The 19,723-nt window shown below is 38.6% G+C and overlaps 1 protein-coding gene across 1 annotated transcript in view; it reads right to left on the minus strand.

The window, feature by feature from the left end:
- Nucleotides 1-19,723, minus strand: part of LOC126199119 (sphingomyelin phosphodiesterase 3-like) — a 59,859-nt gene that overhangs the window by 12,024 nt on the left and 28,112 nt on the right. The window contains exons 3-4 of the mRNA XM_049935875.1: nt 10,625-10,838; nt 6,911-7,119 (exon numbers count right to left, since the gene is read on the minus strand). Of these exons, the coding sequence (XP_049791832.1) occupies nt 6,911-7,119; nt 10,625-10,838 (423 nt within the window). The remainder of the gene's footprint in view (nt 1-6,910; nt 7,120-10,624; nt 10,839-19,723) is intronic.

Genomic DNA, 19,723 nt, shown 5'->3' on the forward strand with positions numbered 1-19,723 from the left:
TTAATGAGTCTCCTTGGTATATTCCACGCTTAATCTGTATTGGCTGTGATGTGATATTATTTGAATTTGTTTGGATATTAAGTGTGGTTTTCCAATTTTTCATTACTATGTTTAGGAACTGTATCAATTTAGGATCTACTTTGTATATTTATTATTATTATTATTATTATTATTATTATTATTATGCTACTTGTATTGTGTAACACACTGAAATCTCACATGGCTTGATGAAATAAAACATTAGCAGGCGACAGCAGTCGGAAGGCTTCAGGAACATTTTGGCTAGTGAGAAATCGATCTTACTCTGTTTGTCCCCAACACCTTTAAAACAAGATTAAAATTACAATAGTTTTATATTAATTATTAAAATCCCCTTAAGGAAATATCTTTCCAAAAAAGATGTGGAATAAAAATATTTAAACGGAAGTGGGAGCGGACAGAATTAAAGAAACAGCTGTTCTAACAAACTCCTACAGTAGCTTTTGCATATCAGGCATCTGACAGTTTGTCTGTCTGTGTGGAGCTCCATGTTCAACAATTTACGATGAATGGTGTGCTCTGAAGCACTTGTGCATGCACAGTCACTGTGCTCTTTTGGCTGAGATGCCACAGACCTTTATCAGTCCTACTTTACAGAGCAGACAAAGCTCCAAACTCCACATTCTGTGAAGAGTCAAGGACATCCAAGTATTTAGTGCCTTTGGTAGTTTTACTGTCTTTTATCTCTTTCCACAGATGACGACAGCAGAGGCACGTGAACATTTGATCAGCTTCACCATTTTCAAGCTACTCGTTCACAGGCTTTGTGTAATAATAATCTGCCCTTTGTCAAAGTTGTTTATCTTAATGGACTTCCCCATAGCTCAATGAAGCCACACCTCCAAATTTCTATATCCACACCTGTCCCTCAGGGTTGCAAATTGCAGTAGCAATGGTTTTGCTGACATGGCTTGCACAGATACAGGGTGTTTCAAAAATGACCGGTATATTTGAAACGGCAATAAAAACTAAACGAGCAGCGATAAAAATACACCGTTTGTTGCAATATGCTTGGGACAACAGTACATTTTCAGGCGGACAAACTTTCGAAATTACAGTAGTTACAATTTGCAACAACAGATGGCGCTGCAAGTGATGTGAAAGATATAGAAGACAACGCAGTCTGTGGGTGCGCCATTCTGTACGTCGTCTTTCTGCTGTAAGCGTGTGCTGTTCACAACGTGCAAGTGTGCTGTAGACAACATGGTTTATTCCTTAGAACAGAGGATTTTTCTGGTGTTGGAATTCGACCGCCTAGAACACAGTGTTGTTGCAACAAGACGAAGTTGTCAACGGAGGTTTAATGTAACCAAAGGACCGAAAAGCGATACAATAAAGGATCTGTTTCAAAAATTTCAACGGACTGGGAACGTGATGGATGAACATGCTGGAAAGGTAGGGCGACCGCGTACGGCAACCACAGAGGGCAACGTGCAGCTAGTGCAGCAGGTGATCCAAAAGCGGCCTCAGGTTTCCGTTCGCCGAGTTGCAGCTGCGGTCCAAATGACGCCAACGTCCACGTATCGTCTCATGCGCCAGAGTTTACACCTCTATCCATACAAAATTCAAACGCGGCAACCCCTCAGCGTCGCTACCATTGCTGCACGAGAGACAATCATGCACAGGATTGATGACGGCGATATGCATGTGGGCAGCATTTGGTTTACTGACGAAGCTTATTTTTACCTGGACGGCTTCGTCAATAAATAGAACTGGCGCATATGGGGAACCGAAAAGCCCCATGTTGCAGTCCCATCGTCCCTGCATCCTCAAAAAGTACTGGCCTGGGCCGCCATTTCTTCCAAAGGAATCATTGGCCAATTTTTCAGATCCGAAACGATTACTGCATCACGCTATCTGGACATTCTTCGTGAATTTGTGACGGTACAAACTGCCTTAGACGACACTGCGAACACCTCGTGGTTTATGCAAGATGGTGCCCGGCCACATCGCACGGCCGACTTCTGTAATTTCCTGAATGAATATTTCGATGATCGTGTGATTGCTTTGGGCTATCCGAAACATACAGGAGGCGGCGTGGATTGGTCTCCCTATTCGCCAGACATGAACCCCTGTGACTTCTTTCTGTGGGGACACTTGAAAGACCAGGTGTACCGCCAGAATCCAGAAACAATTGAACAGTTGAAGCAGTACATCTCATCTGCATGTGAAGCCATTCCGCCAGACACGTTGTCAAAGGTTTCGGGTAATTTCATTCAGAGACTACGCCATATTATTGCTACGCATGGTGGATATGTGGAAAATATCGTACTATAGAGTTTCCCAGACCGCAGCGCCATCTGTTGTTGAAAATTGTAACTACTGTAATTTCGAAAGTTTGTCTGCCTGAAAATGTACTGTTGTCCCAAGCATATTGCAACAAACGGTGTATTTCTATCGCTGCTCGTTTAGTTTGTATTGCCGTTTCAAATATACCAGTCATATATGCAAGTCCCCTATAGATAACAAAGACTTTAAGAGTTCTTGTGAATCTTTATAATATATACACGATCTTTTACTGAATTGACTGCGGGATACAACATTTTTGGGGGTAGCACTACCTTGCTACTCCCTTTTAGAACCGCACTTGACTGAACACAAAACAAAATTCATGACTACCTACTCAATTTCATTACCTTTTCATTAATTGGATGACCACATGTTATTACATCACTTTTTCGGGACTTTCATGATCTGCAGACATCCTGCATTACAGTCAGGTCAGAGAATCTTCCTGGGACCTCTGCTGTTCCTGATCTATATAAATGACATGGGTGACAATCTGAGCAGTTCTCTTAGGTTGTTCGCAGATGATGCTGTAATTTACCGTCTAGTAAGGTCATCCGAAGACTGGTATCAGTTGCAAAGCAATTTAGAAAAGATTGCTGTATGGTGTGGCAGGTGGCAGTTGACACTAAATAACGAAAAGTGTGAGGTGATCCACATGAGTTCCAAAAGAAATCCGTTGGAATTCGATTACTCGATAAATAGTACAATTCTCAAGGCTGTCAATTCAACTAAGTACCTGGGTGTTAAAATTACGAACAATTTCAGTTGGAAAGACCGCATAGATAATATTGTGGGGAAGGCGAGCCAAAGGTTGCATTTCATTGGCAGGACACTTAGAAGATGCAACAAGTCCACTAAAGAGACAGCTTACACTACACTCGTTCGTCCTCTGTTAGAATATTGCTGCGCGGTATGGGATCCTTACCAGGTGGGATTGACGGAGGACATTGAAAGGGTGCAAAAAAGGGCAGCTCGTTTTGTATTATCACGTAGTAGGGGAGAGAGTGTGGCAGATATGATACGCGAATTGGGATGGAAGTCATTACAGCAAAGACTTTTTCGTCGCGGCGAGATCTATTTACGAAATTTCAGTCACCAACTTTCTCTTCCGAATGCGAAAATATTTTGTTGAGCCCAACATACATAGGTAGGAATGATCATCAAAATAAAATAAGAGAAATCAGAGCTCGAACAGAAGGTTTAGGTGTTCGTTTTTCCTGCGCACTGTTCGGGAGTGGAATGGTAGAGAGATAGTATGATTGTGGTTCGACAAACCCTCTGCCAAGCACCTAAATGTGAATTGCAGAGTAGTCATGTAGATGTAGATGAACTGCGGGAGACATCTTTAGAGGTGAAAAGGCAAACTGCAACCAGAACTCGAGGGAGTGCCGAATACATAGGCAGTGTAGAGGATGCCACAGTCTATCACGAATTTTTGGTTACAAGATGGTATGCCAACATTCTCGACTGAAAATAATCGTTCGTCATTCTTACATTGCAATGCTGACATCCAAATTTTATCTGATTTCACACTTTCCTCTTATCTGTTAAAATTATTATGGTGTTTATTAATCTTGATTGCCTCTCTATAAATATGCGCTTGATAATGAGATGTTTTCAATATGACACTCCTCCCAGTGAACTTTATTTCATCATCACCCTCCTGGTAAACATGTTCTACTATGGCTAATTTATCCATATGTTCCAGGCAGCAGTTCCACTTCTGTACAATGAGACTGGTGTCAACACTTCTTTTTGTGGTATTAATATAAACCAGCTCACAAATACAAGAAATTTTATAAACACCCAGTGTAGTCAAAGAATGTAGAATATTTTTTGCTGATCTTAAACATTCTTTTATCTTCCTGGTGGGCCTGAAGGAAGTTTCCACATTGTATTTGCTCAACACTTTCCCAATGTGATCTGTAATCATACTGATGAACAGAAGGAAAATTTTCCCTTTGAGCAGCTGTTGTTCCTTATAATATCCTGATTCTTTCCCTAGGGTGCAGTGCTCTATCTGTCTCCTTGTCAGAATAACCTTTCTTCCTGATCATCAACCAAACATGTTCAAGCTCATCTTGTATGTAAGTTTATTCACAAATTTAGTGCAACCTATCTACCAAGGTTTTAATCACCTCTCTTTTTTGTTTTGGGTGCTAATTTGAATCTTTATGCAGATAATGGTCAGCACATGTGGCTTTTCTGTACACTCTATGGCCCAACGACTCCTTCACTCTCTTGATAACAGACACATCCAAGATATTTGGTTGGCCATAATAGTCCGTCTCCATAGTAAATTGTATTTTCGGATTGATACTGTTGAGATGCATCAGAAAGGCATTCAATTCCCCTGCACCACGTGTCCATACTACAGAAATACCAGTGGTACTACCTGCCTGGTCCTTTCCTGGCAATCTGCAATGCCTGTTGTTCAAAGTTCTCCATAAATAAATTGGCAACAGCTGGACTAAGAGGACTGCTCATAGCCACCCTGTCAATCTGTTCACAAAAATCATTATTGGATTGAAAGTAGGTCTTGGTGACGCAGTGACTAAATAACTCCACAATATCTGCTGGAAAAATAAAGACACAACGTCAAAACTAACAAGGATATCACCTTGCCCCATGTGCATTTCTTTTAATTTGTCTATAAAATGATACAAATTTTTAATATGACTATCAGTTCCACCAATGTTGCAGCAATGAGGCAAGGTGTCTAGCGAATTCATGGGTAGGATACCCTATAGCACTCACAACAGGCCTCAAAGGAATCTGTGGTTTGTGCACCTTGGGTAATCCAAAGAGCCTAGGCAGGTATGCTCACATTTTGCAGAATAGCTTCTTGTCATCAGAGGAGAGTGGAGATGCTTTCACCAACTGATCAGTGATTTTCAAAATCTTCATAGTCAGATCCCCCTGAAGTTTTTTTTTTTTATAATTGGTGTGATACAAAATATTATTGAACTTTTCACGACTGTCCCTACTTCTAAACAGGATTATGGTATTACCCTTGTCTGCAGCACGAATGATAATGTTTTTATCTGCATTGATATCACTCGGCGCCTTCATTTATGCCCACAGCAAATTACTGTTAGGTGGCTCACGTGTACGTAAAATCCTAGTTGTTTCCATCCTAATTACATCAGCTGACTGCTGAGGAAACTGACAGATTCCTGCCTCAACATTTGCTGTAATATCTTCCATGGATACTTTTACACACACCACAGCAAACTTGCCTCCTTTGGCTAGAACAGAAATTTCTACTTCAGCCAAATCTTTATCAGGCAGGTTGATAATAGTTTGAGAACTATCCCCAACTGAAGCTACCGACATGTTCTTCTGTAGACTAGCAAACTACTTCCTCCGTCTATTAACTGATATCTCTGCTTTAATTTCCATAGTCCTGATTGTTAGACTGTCAATCTTATTCCACCCAAAACATTGCATAGAGTTACTGATAAATAAGAGGAGCTGTAATAGTTTACTGCTGGTTTCCACCAATGTTTGCTGTGTCTGGTGAAGCCTCTCTCATAGCACTACTAATTCCTTATGGTTGTAAATACAATGAGCCAGTGCCGAGCGAAACATCTCTTCACCTTAAGAAATTTTAGAACAGTCGTAGCGCCCTTGCAGTGTAACACTGCACACTCAGCTGTAGTGTTGTCTTATTGCACATTCCCTCAAATCGTCACACCAATGCTGACATTTCCTCCTCACAGAGGCATGTGATTGAACAATGTAAGCTCACATCAAATAGTTCCTCCCCAAACAGCCAAGGCTCCTTAGGTACTGCAATAACAGTAGGAAACAGGAGTTATACAAATATACTGATAGCTTTGCCTCCAGAGACCTTACAAACAATACCCTGACTAACTAATCAGGTATCTGATTTCCCTTAGCAGTTGCTTTTACAGAGGTTGGTTTGGCTCGGATACATGAAACATCCTGCAGCTCATGTGGACAACATTGGCAATCCCTTGGCAGCTACCTGCAACTACCAGCTCTCTCTGAATTTGACATATTTCATCAATATTTACTCGTACTGCAGCAACTTTTACACCACCCCCTATGGCAACAAGTCACAGTAATATATTGTCCTCTGTAAATGTGCATTAATGGTTCACGTGGTGCAAAGTCACAACCCTTATTATTTGAAGAACAATGATCTACTGAAATGTTTGCTTTTCAGTTTATGAGAAATAAACAAAGCTACATTATAAGTATTCTGTTCCTATTAACAGTACTAGAATTGAACACAGTGTTTCTTACCTCGCTACTATGCAAACATTAACAGCTAAAGTGTGCAACAAAGAACAAACAATAGAAGAAATTTATCACAAGATAGGACATTTTGAGAATAGTGTATATCATATCAGTCAAGATTCTCTTCTTAAAAGATGACTTGAATTCAGTTTTATTGATATAGCAATCTCTGCAATTACAACTGAGACATAAAATTATCTATTGTAATAGTCGTTGTCAAAGTAGCAGTAAGAGATAGATCCAACTGGTGTCAAAGTAAACACTGAACATTTGGTACATTAAATCCTATACTAAAGCATGCAGCAGGAACACTTACTATGACATCAGCATCGAGAAGAAACCTCCTTCGTTCTGAGTCATCAGCTAGAATCTCCTTAAATATTTCAGGATCTGAAAGTTCCTCAGAGTGCATTGTCATTTGCCTCATTTCTGTCCCTATAGCCCAATCATGATCTTTGCCTGGTTTTTCCACACATACGTCACAATATTCTTTGAAAATGACATGATATTGAAAATCCTCATCAGCTGAAACAAATTAACATTTTTTTAATTCTTACAGTACCGTAGTCAAGTAATGTTGTACAGATAACAGAAGCATCATGAATTTTGAGAAAAAAACTGAGTTGTTTCTCTTGTTGTGTAATACTGCTGTTGTTTCACAATCTAACGTAGGCCACACCAACTCAAGCACTCGGTGCTTGTGCGCCTCCGTGTCGCGGCGCCTAGTGGCACCACAGCCGTGCCTAGCAGCACCAGTGCTTTGCCGTTCCCTCCCCTCTTTCCTCCCATGTAGAGGCTGTAGCAGCCTGTGTGTGACGGAGAAAATGCTCGCCCTCGCACAGTCCTTGGAGCATATCGCTACAGTAAATATCAAAGCATCAACAGTGTGCTGTCACTACAAAAATATACATTCCAAAACACACAAGGGGATTGTTGGACAGAAGTAAACTGATTATTAAATTAAAATCAGAACTGCCACGATCTGAAGAGGTAAGCCTTGTTTATACTGTGCATTCTAAAAGAAAAACAAAAATATACCTTTTTGCAATTGTACTTATAGAAACTTGTGCTACTTCTCTTTAGATATTTTTGTTAAACTAAATTATGAGACTGTTTTCTATGGTAAGATTTTAAAGTTAATTATTGCTGTTGTTCCACAGGCTTCTGAACTGAACATCGGAAAGCACAGTTTGAGCAAGCTATATCTGTTGCACTGAAAATTGCATAAAGTGGAAGACCTTTTACGAATGGCTAATTTGTAAAAAGAGTGATCAGAAGTAATATGTTCATCTGCAGTGGCCCTATTTGAGATGCTAAGCTTGTCTGAACATACAATTTCTCAAAGAGTGCATGAAATTGTTGTGGAATTAAAGGAGCACCTGCCCAATAAATGTCGTAACTTCTTAGAGTACTCCATTGCCCTCGATGAGAGCACTAATAATCACAGCACAGCTCACCTTGCAATTTTCATAGTAAGATATGACGAAAAAGGTTTCATTGTTGCCAGCGAACTATTGGATGTCATTTCTTTGAAAAGTGTTACAACCAGGGAAGATATTTTCCTGGCTATAGAGGTGGTTCTGAAATACATGCAGTTGTTACTTGAGTGCCTTTACAGCACTGCGATTGATGGGGCCCCTGAAATGTTGTTGGAAGGGGTAAGTTTTGTAGAGTGTATGAAAAAAAAAGTGCACTACCTAGGCTTCCCCCAATTTTGGCAATACACTGCCTTTTAGAGTAGAAAGCAAAGCAGGAATTTTTGGAGGATCTTGAATCAATTCACAAAGACGTTCCTTTTTACTGTGTCACACAATGATTAAGCTGCTCTAATCTCAGTCTTTTTTGATTTGAGACCAGAAATAGCTGTGTTCACTGATATGAAAGTCTGTCCACAGTCAGACTTGAATGATGAGCAATGGATCACTGACCTCACTTTCATGAAAGACATCATGGGGTATTTACATGATTTAAATATCAAACAACAAGGGAAAAATAAATTAATTGGCACTATGTGTGACTGTATTGAAAGTTTCAAATTGCAGCTTTTGCATTTTAAAAGTCAGCTTCAAAGAGGAAATTTGGGCAATTTTCCCTCTCTAATATCCTTGAATTAGATACTTATGAACACATCAATGATCACACAAAAGCGGTACAGTCATTGCATAAGGAATTTGAAGATAGGTTCAAAGAAATAAAACTAGTAAAACCTGTACTCAAATTTTTTATGACACCTTTTTTGGTGCATCCAGAGGGTGCCCCACCAAGTCTCCATGTTGAGCTGAAAAAACTACAGTGCTATTCAATGTTGGCAGATCTGAACCATTACAAAGGTGATTTGATTTCATTTCATAAAGGCATTGATCAACAAGAATTCCTGAGGTTTCATGCCCTTGACCTTAAATGTGTTGCTATGTTCAGAACAACATTTGTTTGTGAACAAATGTTTTCAATTATGAAGATTAACAAAACAAAAACATGGGCAAGTTTGTCTGATGCTTCATTGGAAACTATACTTCGAATTGCAATTGCAATAACAATTATTCCAAATATTGGAAAATTACGGGCTTCAAAGTCATGCTAAAGATAAACAAAGAATGTTGTAAATTAGTGCAAAATAAGGAGAGCAATGAAACTATTCATCCTGTCTGTACACAAAACTGTTATTATCATCATTGTTATTATTATTATAATTTGTTTTAATACTGGCATGCCGCCTGGCAAGTGCTGATTTGCCCAGCCCTGTTCAACAAACAACACGTTCCTCTCCTGCCACTGCCGCAACAGTGGTGTGTGTGCCTCCCTCACCCCACTGGCAGTACAGTAGAGCACTGGTGCTTTTGCCGGTGCTGGCTGGTGTTCATGAAGCACCTGAGTTGGTGTGGCCTGATCCAATGGCACTATCTTTCATATCGAAACTGACTACCAAAAAACTTCCGGCCCAAGATGCTGGAGGGCGGTTTTGTGTGTGTGTGTGTGTGTGTGTGTGTGTGTGTGTGTGTGTGTGTGTTTTTTTTGCTGATGAAGGCTGTGGCCAAAAGCTTTATGTAAGTGTCTTTTAGTTGTGCCTGTCTGCAATTTGATATGTCTTCTGTATGGTAAGTAGCAATCTGTCTTTTGCTACATTATTCATACTCCTACCTGGAGTTTCCATTGCCTGATTTTTACCAAGGAACTTGATATTTTAATACTGTCAGCAGATTTTACTAAATAAATGAAGACATGTCATTATGCTTTTTTCATCCTTTCCTTTTTTGTCAACTGGTTTTCCAAAAGCTGATCATTTTTATAGCAAAATAAGAATGGATTTAAAATAAGTATAAATACACACTGATTAATAAATAAAACTTGTGTATATTTTGAACAATATTTGGTATTTTGTAATTATGTTTCTTATAAAATTTCTGTATGTGCTTCTGTTTTGCAATTCCATCAACATCTTTTCGCAACTACACAAGCAAACCAAAAATTTCTCATTTTAATTACTTCATTTTCTTCCAAGTCTGGTACTCTACTATCCAAAAGAAGTCCTCTGCATACATTATCATCATATTTTAGCAATCTTCCTGTTATTGTCTATACTATTAAACTACCATCAAACAGCAGAAGCATACAATCCTCAATAGCTACACACAAAAGATGGAGAATGGAAGACTTGCTAGCTTTCAGAGATATCCTTTGACGAGCTAGAGTACATGAATATACACGCACACATGTGCATTAGTGTGTGTGGGGGGGGGGAGCGGGGGGGGGGGGGGGTGTTTGCACTCTAGCTCTCCGACAGCTAGCAAGTTTTCCTTCTTTTGTGTGTGTTTACCAACAATTCAATGCTTCTGTTTTTGCTGAGTGGTCTCCTTTAATCCTAAAGTATTTACGGTCTAGAAGAACATTTCTACAACCATAAAAACATTAAAATCAAATGTCTGTTCCTGGTACTATAATAATCTGATGATAATTTCAAAACAAAACCAAAACATAGAGCAGAACATAAATCTGACTGAGAAATGTCTAATAGTGTACAGTAAACTTTTACCTGGAGACATGTTATCAGCATTGAAATCTCCACATATAACATCAAAATCAACAATGTCTGTTTTTTCAGTAAATCTATACTTGAACATATGAGTAAATACATATGCATCTGTCACCTGCCTTGGAATGACAGGTTCATCACCCTGAAATGCTTGTGTATGCATGTTGCTGATGAAACCAACATGGCGATATAAGCCCGAGTCACTCAGCAAGACCTGTAATTGAAATGAAATAAGAAATAATTACTCTGAACTAATATACAAGATCAACTTTTCTAAGATGACATTAAGTTCCTTCTTTCTTTTTTCTCCATCTACTTTGCTCCACGTTAAATTTAAAAAACTGGCTGGAAGTAGGTCTCTCTAATGGTAGTTATTATCTTACCTGGGATGACAGCACACCAAAACAGATTCTGAAGTTTTATTGCATTTCATTAACAAACTGCATGAAATAATTCAAATCTGTTGATACTTTCTCTAAAGTAATTATGAATTTGTCAGGACAGATTTACTAAGTTCACAATACTGTGCTGATCATTTGCCTGTTAATGGGGACATTATGTTTGAACCATGGAAATGGAAGAATGTGACAAAACAGCACCTGGTTTTCTCCTGTTTTAAATTTGGATTATCAATTAAGTTTTCAATGATTTCCAGTAATTTTCTTAGTATTCTGGTTAGTATAATGCAATCATTTACTTATTCATTCAACCATTCCTTCAGCATGAAGCATCTAAAACCAGCACACCTAAAAACAATCCAGCTTCAAAACTTTTAGAGTTATCTATAGTTACTTATATGATAGTGCAGGTGATTTATGAGAAGTCCATATAATATTTTCTCTGTGTTCTTCAAGAGGAGAACACAAATGAATAACAGAGACCAGCAAAACTGACTGCTATCAATCAGTGCATTTATGTTGAAAAGTAGTATATCATGCACTTACTTGTAAGACTGTGTTATAAAATTAAGGATTTGATCAACTACATAACAATGTGTTAATTATAAATTACATATTTCCTACTCTCATGGTCAAATATCATTCCTGGAAAGGCTGTTCGTCCACTGACCAATTTTATTTTAAGTGTGGTTCACTGACATCATCCATGGAATGAGTCATTATATTGAAAGTGATGGTTATATGGCAACAACAGTTATTACTGGTTGAGAGTAACAAAAACCCAACTCCCTCTAAATTGTGCAATAAGTTTTTGTTAAAATTTTCATAGCCAAACGAACAGTGAGAAATGGACAAATGGGGTATCAAATTCACCAACATGTGTAGAAAAACAAAGGAAAAAATGAAGTGCTTGAAGGAAAATTACACTATGAATTCTTGTCCAAATCTTCACAACCAAACAATGAGTGGGAAATGGATAAATGGGGAATGAAATCGACCGGCAAAGAAATTGGCGAAAAAGGGTTTAAATGCTTGCAAGTAATGAGGGAAATTAAGAAAAAATTAAACAGTGGTTTGAGGGAGAATTTTTGTTCGATTTTTCATAGTCAAACAATGAGTGGGAAATGGATAACATCAAACTGACCAACATGAGGTGTAGTTTTGCAAAAAAAGCTTTTATTCCTTGAGAATATCCGAGTAATTAAAAAACTTAGTGATTTAAGAAAAAATTGAATATTTCACAAACTACTGCAGTTTCTAAGTAAATGAAGAGTAAAAACTACATCTCTTCATGGTCTAGTCATTTTGCACATACAAATTTGCACTGGTGTGGTATTTAAGTGTCAAAATGGTTTTCTTTGCACCAAGTACTATATTAAGGACATTTCATTTCAAGGACAGAAGACATTAGGAAAGTGATTTTGTAAAAGTTTCTATGGTAACACCTCAGTGTTGTCACAGCTCTATTTATGGCTAACAGCCATTAGTGTCTCACAGTTAAAAGCTGGCAACAGCCTGCTAGTGGTCAGGGTTCTTCTTACACCTACAGAATGTCTCACGCATCATCTGACGTGCACAAGCATGACCAGCCACCTAATATACCCAGAAAACATGGAAGGGCTCCAACAACGTTACATCAGAGATGCCCAATTCTGACAAAAATGGAACCACAATCAAAAAACAGATTCTTTTGGTTAATAAAGATTTCCAATTGCTAGTCACTGGAGAAGTATTCGAAGAACTAAATTTGAAAAATACGAAAAAGATTACAACAGAATGGTCAAATGTTTGGTGAAATGACTGCTCTCACATTAGAAATAAAATAAACTAGAGAAAAATCTGACATGCCTTTGGGTGAAGCTCAATATCATGCACACCAAATGAGGTGCCAATTGAGAATTTAAAGGGTGATGTTTAGCTTGGAATCTCAGAATTTTAAAGAGTAAGTGCCACCATTCTTGCCACAAATGAGCCAATTGGGACCAACCGGCTGAACACCATGTCACCCACAGTCAATGACATCATATTGATGCGATATGGAGGGATAAGAGCCAGCACACTGCTCTCCCTGTCATTGTCAGTTTAGCACATCTGGTGCCACTACTTCTCATTCCAGTAGTTTCTCATTTCGCATTCTGAGGCTAAGTAGACCCTTCCCAATACTCCCATCACAGATAAATCCCTGGCAGTGCCAAGAATTGAACGCAGGTTATCTGCAAGGCAGCCAGCCATGCTGATCACTCAGTTACAGAGAGAGACAATTTTAAAGAGTACCACAAGATATCTGAAGGATTATGTAAACTGCACAGTCAGTTGTGTGGTCGAATCAATCTATGAAAATTCAATTCTAGTTAAAAAACAGTGGGGAGGTACAAAACCCGATTTCCACAACTTTGAAAGTTTCTACCAGCTGCGATATTCCATGCTGAAAGCATATATAAATACACAAAATGAAAGTATATTCTGCTCAAGATAGTATTGTGCCACATTTCAGTGGCCAGTCATAAAGGCATTAGTTGTCATGTGATTACCTATGCATCAAATAAGGCCAGGCAGGCCCTTAGGAGCAGCAACCCCATCATAATAGGATAGCCAATAAGGGTATGATTGGTTCTCCGCAGAATTAGAGAAGGACCACACTAGTCCAGATGAGGCATGTTGGATAACTGGCAGGAAGGGATAAGATTGTGAAGTGCTATATTCACTTTCAGAAGAAGCAGGATTCAGATCCCTGACCTGCCATCCTTATTTAGGTATTCTGTGTTTCATCAATTAAATTACTCTAATGGCAGGGCACTCCATTCGAAAGGTGGTTCTAGATGCTAACACACAAGTCCTGTGCAAAACACTGAAAGATCGTCCACCTCAAAATTACCTCACAATGCTAGGTAATAGTAATTCATCCCCACCATCAGATTACTACCTCAAATTTCCTAATTTAAAGAATTTTTTTATAGCCTTCCACATTCAAAACTGTTTTCTATTGACTGGTTTTAACAGATTAAAAGAATGCGGAAAACAAATTATTTGTGGTGAAACTAGTAAACTGCCGAAAAACACGGTGAGACAAATACTTCAGACAGGGGTGAAGGAAAAAACAAACACCCTGGACTGTACATTTAAAGTAAGCTAACAACTCTTATGGACAGATCCATTCAAAACTGTGTTAACAGCCCTAGGTTTCTGTTTCAAGCATAGGATTGTAATAATGACCTGTAGAATGACAGGTGCCAGCTGTGTAGATATTCTGAAGAGATACAATTTCCTTCATAATTTAGTGGGAAAACAACTTTTCACATCATGAAATGTAGAAGTTGTGAAATGTTATGCTGAAAGCAAATGTACAAAACAGGAGCCGTTTTCATACTACAGTGAAATGTTGGTGAATCGGGAGCATATATCAAAAGTGAACTTCCAAGTTATGATAAACCCTTCTTTTGAAAAACTTTGTGTATGGTAGCTGAGTTATTTTTCCTTTAAATGGTTAGATTTAATGGGTTTCATGTGAATTAGGCATTTATTTTTTCCATAATTTCAATTTGCACTTTGAAATCACTGCAAATCTTCAGGAGGCACAAATCCGCAAGTGTAGGTTAGTGTTGTTTAACGTCCCGTCGACAACGAGGTGATTAGAGACGGAGCGCAATCTCGGGTTAGGGAAGGATGGGGAAGGAAATCGGCCATGCCCTTTCAAAGGAACCATCCCGGCATTTGCCTGAAACGATTTAGGGAAATCACGGAAAACCTAAATCAGGATGGCTGGAGACGAGATTGAACCGTCGTCCTCCCGAATGCGAGTCCAGTGTGCTAACCACTGCGCCACCTCGCTCGGTCCCACAAGTGTAGTTGCGCTCAATAATCTCATATGGAATAATAATCTCGGGTACCGCCACCCCTTGAAAGAAAGTGTTCATTGCTCAAAAATGTCCTGTAAGAATAATATATAGTGCCCACCTACAATCACCTTGTAGACATCTATTTAAGGAATTAGGCATTTTGTCTCAGAATATATTTATTCCCCACAAAATTAGCTGTAAACGATCTACTGCAGTTCAGAAAGAACAATGTACATAACTACAATTCCACAAGGGAAAAAAAATGACTTTCATTACTACACATTAGGGTTGTCTTTAGCACAAAAAGGAGTGCACAATGCTGCCAGCAAATTTTTTAATAATTAAGCCAATGATTAAAAAAAAGGCAGACAGCCAAGTTAAATCTGAAAACCAACTGCAAAAGTTTCTCCTTGACAACTCCTACTATTCTGTAAAAGAATTTCTATTTTTGTAATGTTCAATAGGTGATGGGTAGCAACTAATGACTCACAATAGTATTAAGACAAACACCATTGAAAACTTAGCATGTAGCCCTATTTACATATGAATGAGTAATGTGAATGTAAAATTACTCATTCTACATAATTATGATTAACTATGTTATTGTTCAAAGTAAGACGTCCATCTATTCCAAGGCCAAATTATGTCACCAAATGACAGCAAGACAAATCCCTGCCACCAATGAGAGTTAGGGAGTCTGTACTTGTTCATGAAATATATAGGTTAATTTTCTGAATACTGCACCACTGGTTAATTTTGTCCAAGCACTGCTGTAATTATCAAGCGATGAAGAGACTGCAACAGCTCTTACAGACAACAGTATCAGTTGCATAGAGTGCAATATCACTGTCAATCTGTTTAGGTATGTCATTCATGTAAACACAGTACTGTTTACAGCCTAACCCAATATCTTGTGGTAGTCCAACCTCAATTGGATGGAACCAACACTTACAAGGAACTGCTGCTTTGTAAGGGTGGAATCATTAATCCAGATTATGTGCTCAGGACATCCAAGTAGATGAGGCCATCAGAGAGATGTAGTCAAAAACTTTATCAATATTAGAAATACTGATCCTGTCGTCTCCCTTCACCCTGACAATATGGACATGATCAACCCATCACAGTGATAGCTGGAGTTTGGAATGCTCGTTGCAGAAACCTAAGTACTCATACATCAGAATTCCCCCCCCCCCCCCCCGAGTTATTTTCAGAGGGCAGGAACGGTGCTGGGGACAGGTAAGAACTATTCACTCACAGAGTTTGTTGAGATCTCTTAAATAGGATAGTAGTATTCAATGAGTAGTAGGTTTTTGTTAAATTTAGGAAGGATCATAACTTGCACTGTTTTCCATGCTGAAGAGAAGTAGGACAGTTTCAGCCAAAAACAGCAAATGCTTCACAAGAGAGGTTATGGTGGCTGGAGGACAGATGTACAAATCAGTCAGGGTCAGGGAATTTGTGATTACCTTGACACATTATTAGGATTCAAGACTGTAGGCTTGTTAACAAACCTGAACTCTGTTGTTGGACTTGTTTTTCCATATCTGAGTCACTCATCCAATGCTGTCATTTCCTGCCAGTAACATTCACTGTCACCAATGATGTGACTTTAGAATTATGACACTGGACTTTCATTTGGGAGGACAACTGTTCAAACTCCAACCCAGCCACACAGATTTAGGTTTTTGTGATTTCCCCAAATCACTCCAGGCAAATGTCTGGATGGTTCCTTCACAAGGACATGGCCATCATCCTTCCCCATTCTTGACACAATCTGAGCTTGTGCTTCATCTCTAATGGCTTCGATGCCGACAGGATGTTAAACCCAATCATTCTCCTCCCTTCCTTCCTTCCTTCGTTCCGAATTGTGACCCTTAGCTCTTCAGCCATTACTTCCACCTTTTCTTGTTCCTCACACCCAAGACCACCCTCGCCATGGAAAGGCTTGTTCTCTCTGATGAGTGCTTTTTGCTGCCTGCTAATCTGTCCAATCCGTCATTGGGTAGCATCTGTTTTATCAGATCTCAGCACTTCTGTGCTCCTGTAGTCATCGTTTAAACTTATCCTCTAGTTTCTGCAGGCAGATGGTGGTCATCAGGGTCTTGACAATGTTGTGCCACAGCCTACATGTTCTGAAAATGGTGACAATGGGATTCCAGGTGTTATGGGGCAAGTTTCTAACATCATGTTCAGTGGTAAGCCTAAAGCTTGATTCACAAGATGAGCAGGGATGGATAATGTAGATAAAATGCTCAAAATCCAACTCCACTACTCCTTTTGTCCACAACTGTAAAATTTCCTCCTTGTTTCTCCTACCAGAAAGTTGTAACTTTCCCAGTTGGTAATGACTGTGTTTTTACCATTGTTCCAGCTTTGTGTTGAACACTGGCTAAATTCTGAATAACTGAAACGTGATTGGAGCTCACATCATAATGCACATTGGCTGCCAGTGGTGTTCTGCTGGATACAGCCCATGTTGTCTATACACGAAGATACAAAACAGACTTTTTTCTTAAAACAGATACACATGTGATATCTAACACATACTGTGGGGGCACGAGAGAACAGCCAAAAAACTGAGAGGAATTAATAAGTCTCAACAGTCAATAACAGCCTCCACTTTTGGCAGAACAACACATTATTTCAGACCAACAGCACAAAAAACAGACAAAATCTGATGTTTCAGGTGGTGGACTGTTATCTATCTGATATCACTCATCACCGTTTTACCGAAGCCCAAGATGTCCACATGTATCTTCGCATGCTGATTATCATTCGCTAACCGTCATGGCCATGTTAAATAGACATGCACCAATTGAGATGCTGATCGGTTTACATCTTTATGGCTTCAGTCCCAGGGACAACCATGTTTTGGTGGACTCAAGAGTTATCTGTTTGCACAGAACCACTGCTTTTACCCCAGGGAGCCACATGAAATTATTAGCATATTACTTATCTTCCACCCACACACTTCAAGATATACTGATTAATTTTGTTCTTTCATTGCAAATAAAAATTAATAATGCACTTTTTAATGTAAGTGATCCCCTAGGGGCACATTTCCTTCATGTAATGTTTTCCGAAATCAAGTAATCCATTAAGTATGTCAGTTTGTTTCTAAGTTATGTCTTGTTTATATCCTACTATTTATTCCGCCAGACCACGTATTTTAACTCCGGTGCTTACGTCTGTTTCTGTTTACCACATTGCTGTCCGGTAATTAAAGGTTGACCGCGCCGAGAACTCTGTCAGTACATTTGGTCATTTTTGGTCTCCTTTCGGCAGTCTGGCACCCAGCAATCATAATTTAAAAAATGACTGCTATGAGTGCAGAACCACTTGTGTCAGATTGTAGTGGGAAGATGAGTGGAAATCTCTGTAAGTAACATGGATCCAAAATGATATATTTCAATATGAAGACCCCCAATGGTTTGACAAGCTCTGTGGTCAGTCAATCAGTTTCTGTTCAATGGTGGTGGTAGGCACTCACCAGTCCAATTGTATTACAGCACAACTGACTGTTTTCATGCACTGGATACAGTAGCTAACTTATCATCAAATTTCATAGAAATAGTTGTTTTACATGTCAATAAATATTTGTTTCATGTTGTGCTTCTACTACTATGACATCCTCAATTCCAGCTTCTCTTCAAGGAACTATGGTGGCATACTCAGGAACTGTTTCATACAATGATGCCTCCTCTTCTCCACACGTTTATCCACTACTGAACACTTAAAAGAAAGTAAGAATACCAATCATGTGAAGAAAAAAAGAAAAAACTGCAGCATGCATAAGCAATATTTTTAGTGAGCTCTGCCTTGAGATAAAGAAAAAAATTATAAAAAAAAAAGAAGATGAAACAAATTAGTGACAGTTTGATGTTGACATTTCTAGTAATTGACATATGGATAAATGTGTAAAAAAGATTGTCATATTGAAACCTGTATCTTTGTATCATGAAAAACACACACACACACGCACACACAGATATGATATATATTTATATTTTCTATTAGTTGCTATGCATCAATTACTTACTCAGGCAACATATAATCTACCACATTATATGATTTTTGCTTTAGTAATGCTCTTTTTATCTGTGGTTTCAATGCTCCATCACTCCATGTTCACTTCCATTGTTACCATAGGTCCTTAGCCTTGCTTGTTTAATCACTATTTTATGACACCTTTAGTCGACTTTCATAGTACAGCTTCTCAAAATCATACATTCCCCAATGTAGTATGTGTTAGTGTGCCAGCAACAGTACACAAGTGGTGTGTACTAAACAGCATTCATATCAGTTACTTTTGAACTTCCATGGGTATTTGTTACAACATACAAAAAATTCTAATACATGCAAGAAGAGAAAGATGGGGAGAGACAGGAGCCGAATATAATGTTTCTTTTCTAGGAAGTTTCTTCAAGTTTGAAACTTATTTTTTGTTACTGTAAACACCCACAGTCGGTCAGTACTGTTGACCTTCCAAGGCCTGTTCGGATGGAGTTTAGCTTAATTTTTATAAAGATATGTTATTTTCTCCCCTTATTTTTGACATTCAACAAACAAATTCTTTCATTTATAAAATGAAAGTTGCTTACTTCAAAAACTTGATGGTATAATCACTTTTGTAAGGATGTCACCTGGACCAGTATTTTATGCACTGGACGTAAATGTATTTCACATAATACTATTGCAGCTACTACAACTCTGTAAAAGTGGTAACAAAATGCAAAAATAAATAAATTGATGACTAACGCACAATGAAACTGTAAGTGTACTGCTAGTGAGTAGCAATGAACTAGGTTTTAAGTCCAGTCTGGCAAACAGTTTTAACATTTCCATATAATCACTACTCAAATAAT

The sequence above is a fragment of the Schistocerca nitens genome, chromosome 8, assembly GCF_023898315.1.
Source record: "Schistocerca nitens isolate TAMUIC-IGC-003100 chromosome 8, iqSchNite1.1, whole genome shotgun sequence".
NCBI lineage: Eukaryota > Metazoa > Arthropoda > Insecta > Orthoptera > Acrididae > Schistocerca > Schistocerca nitens.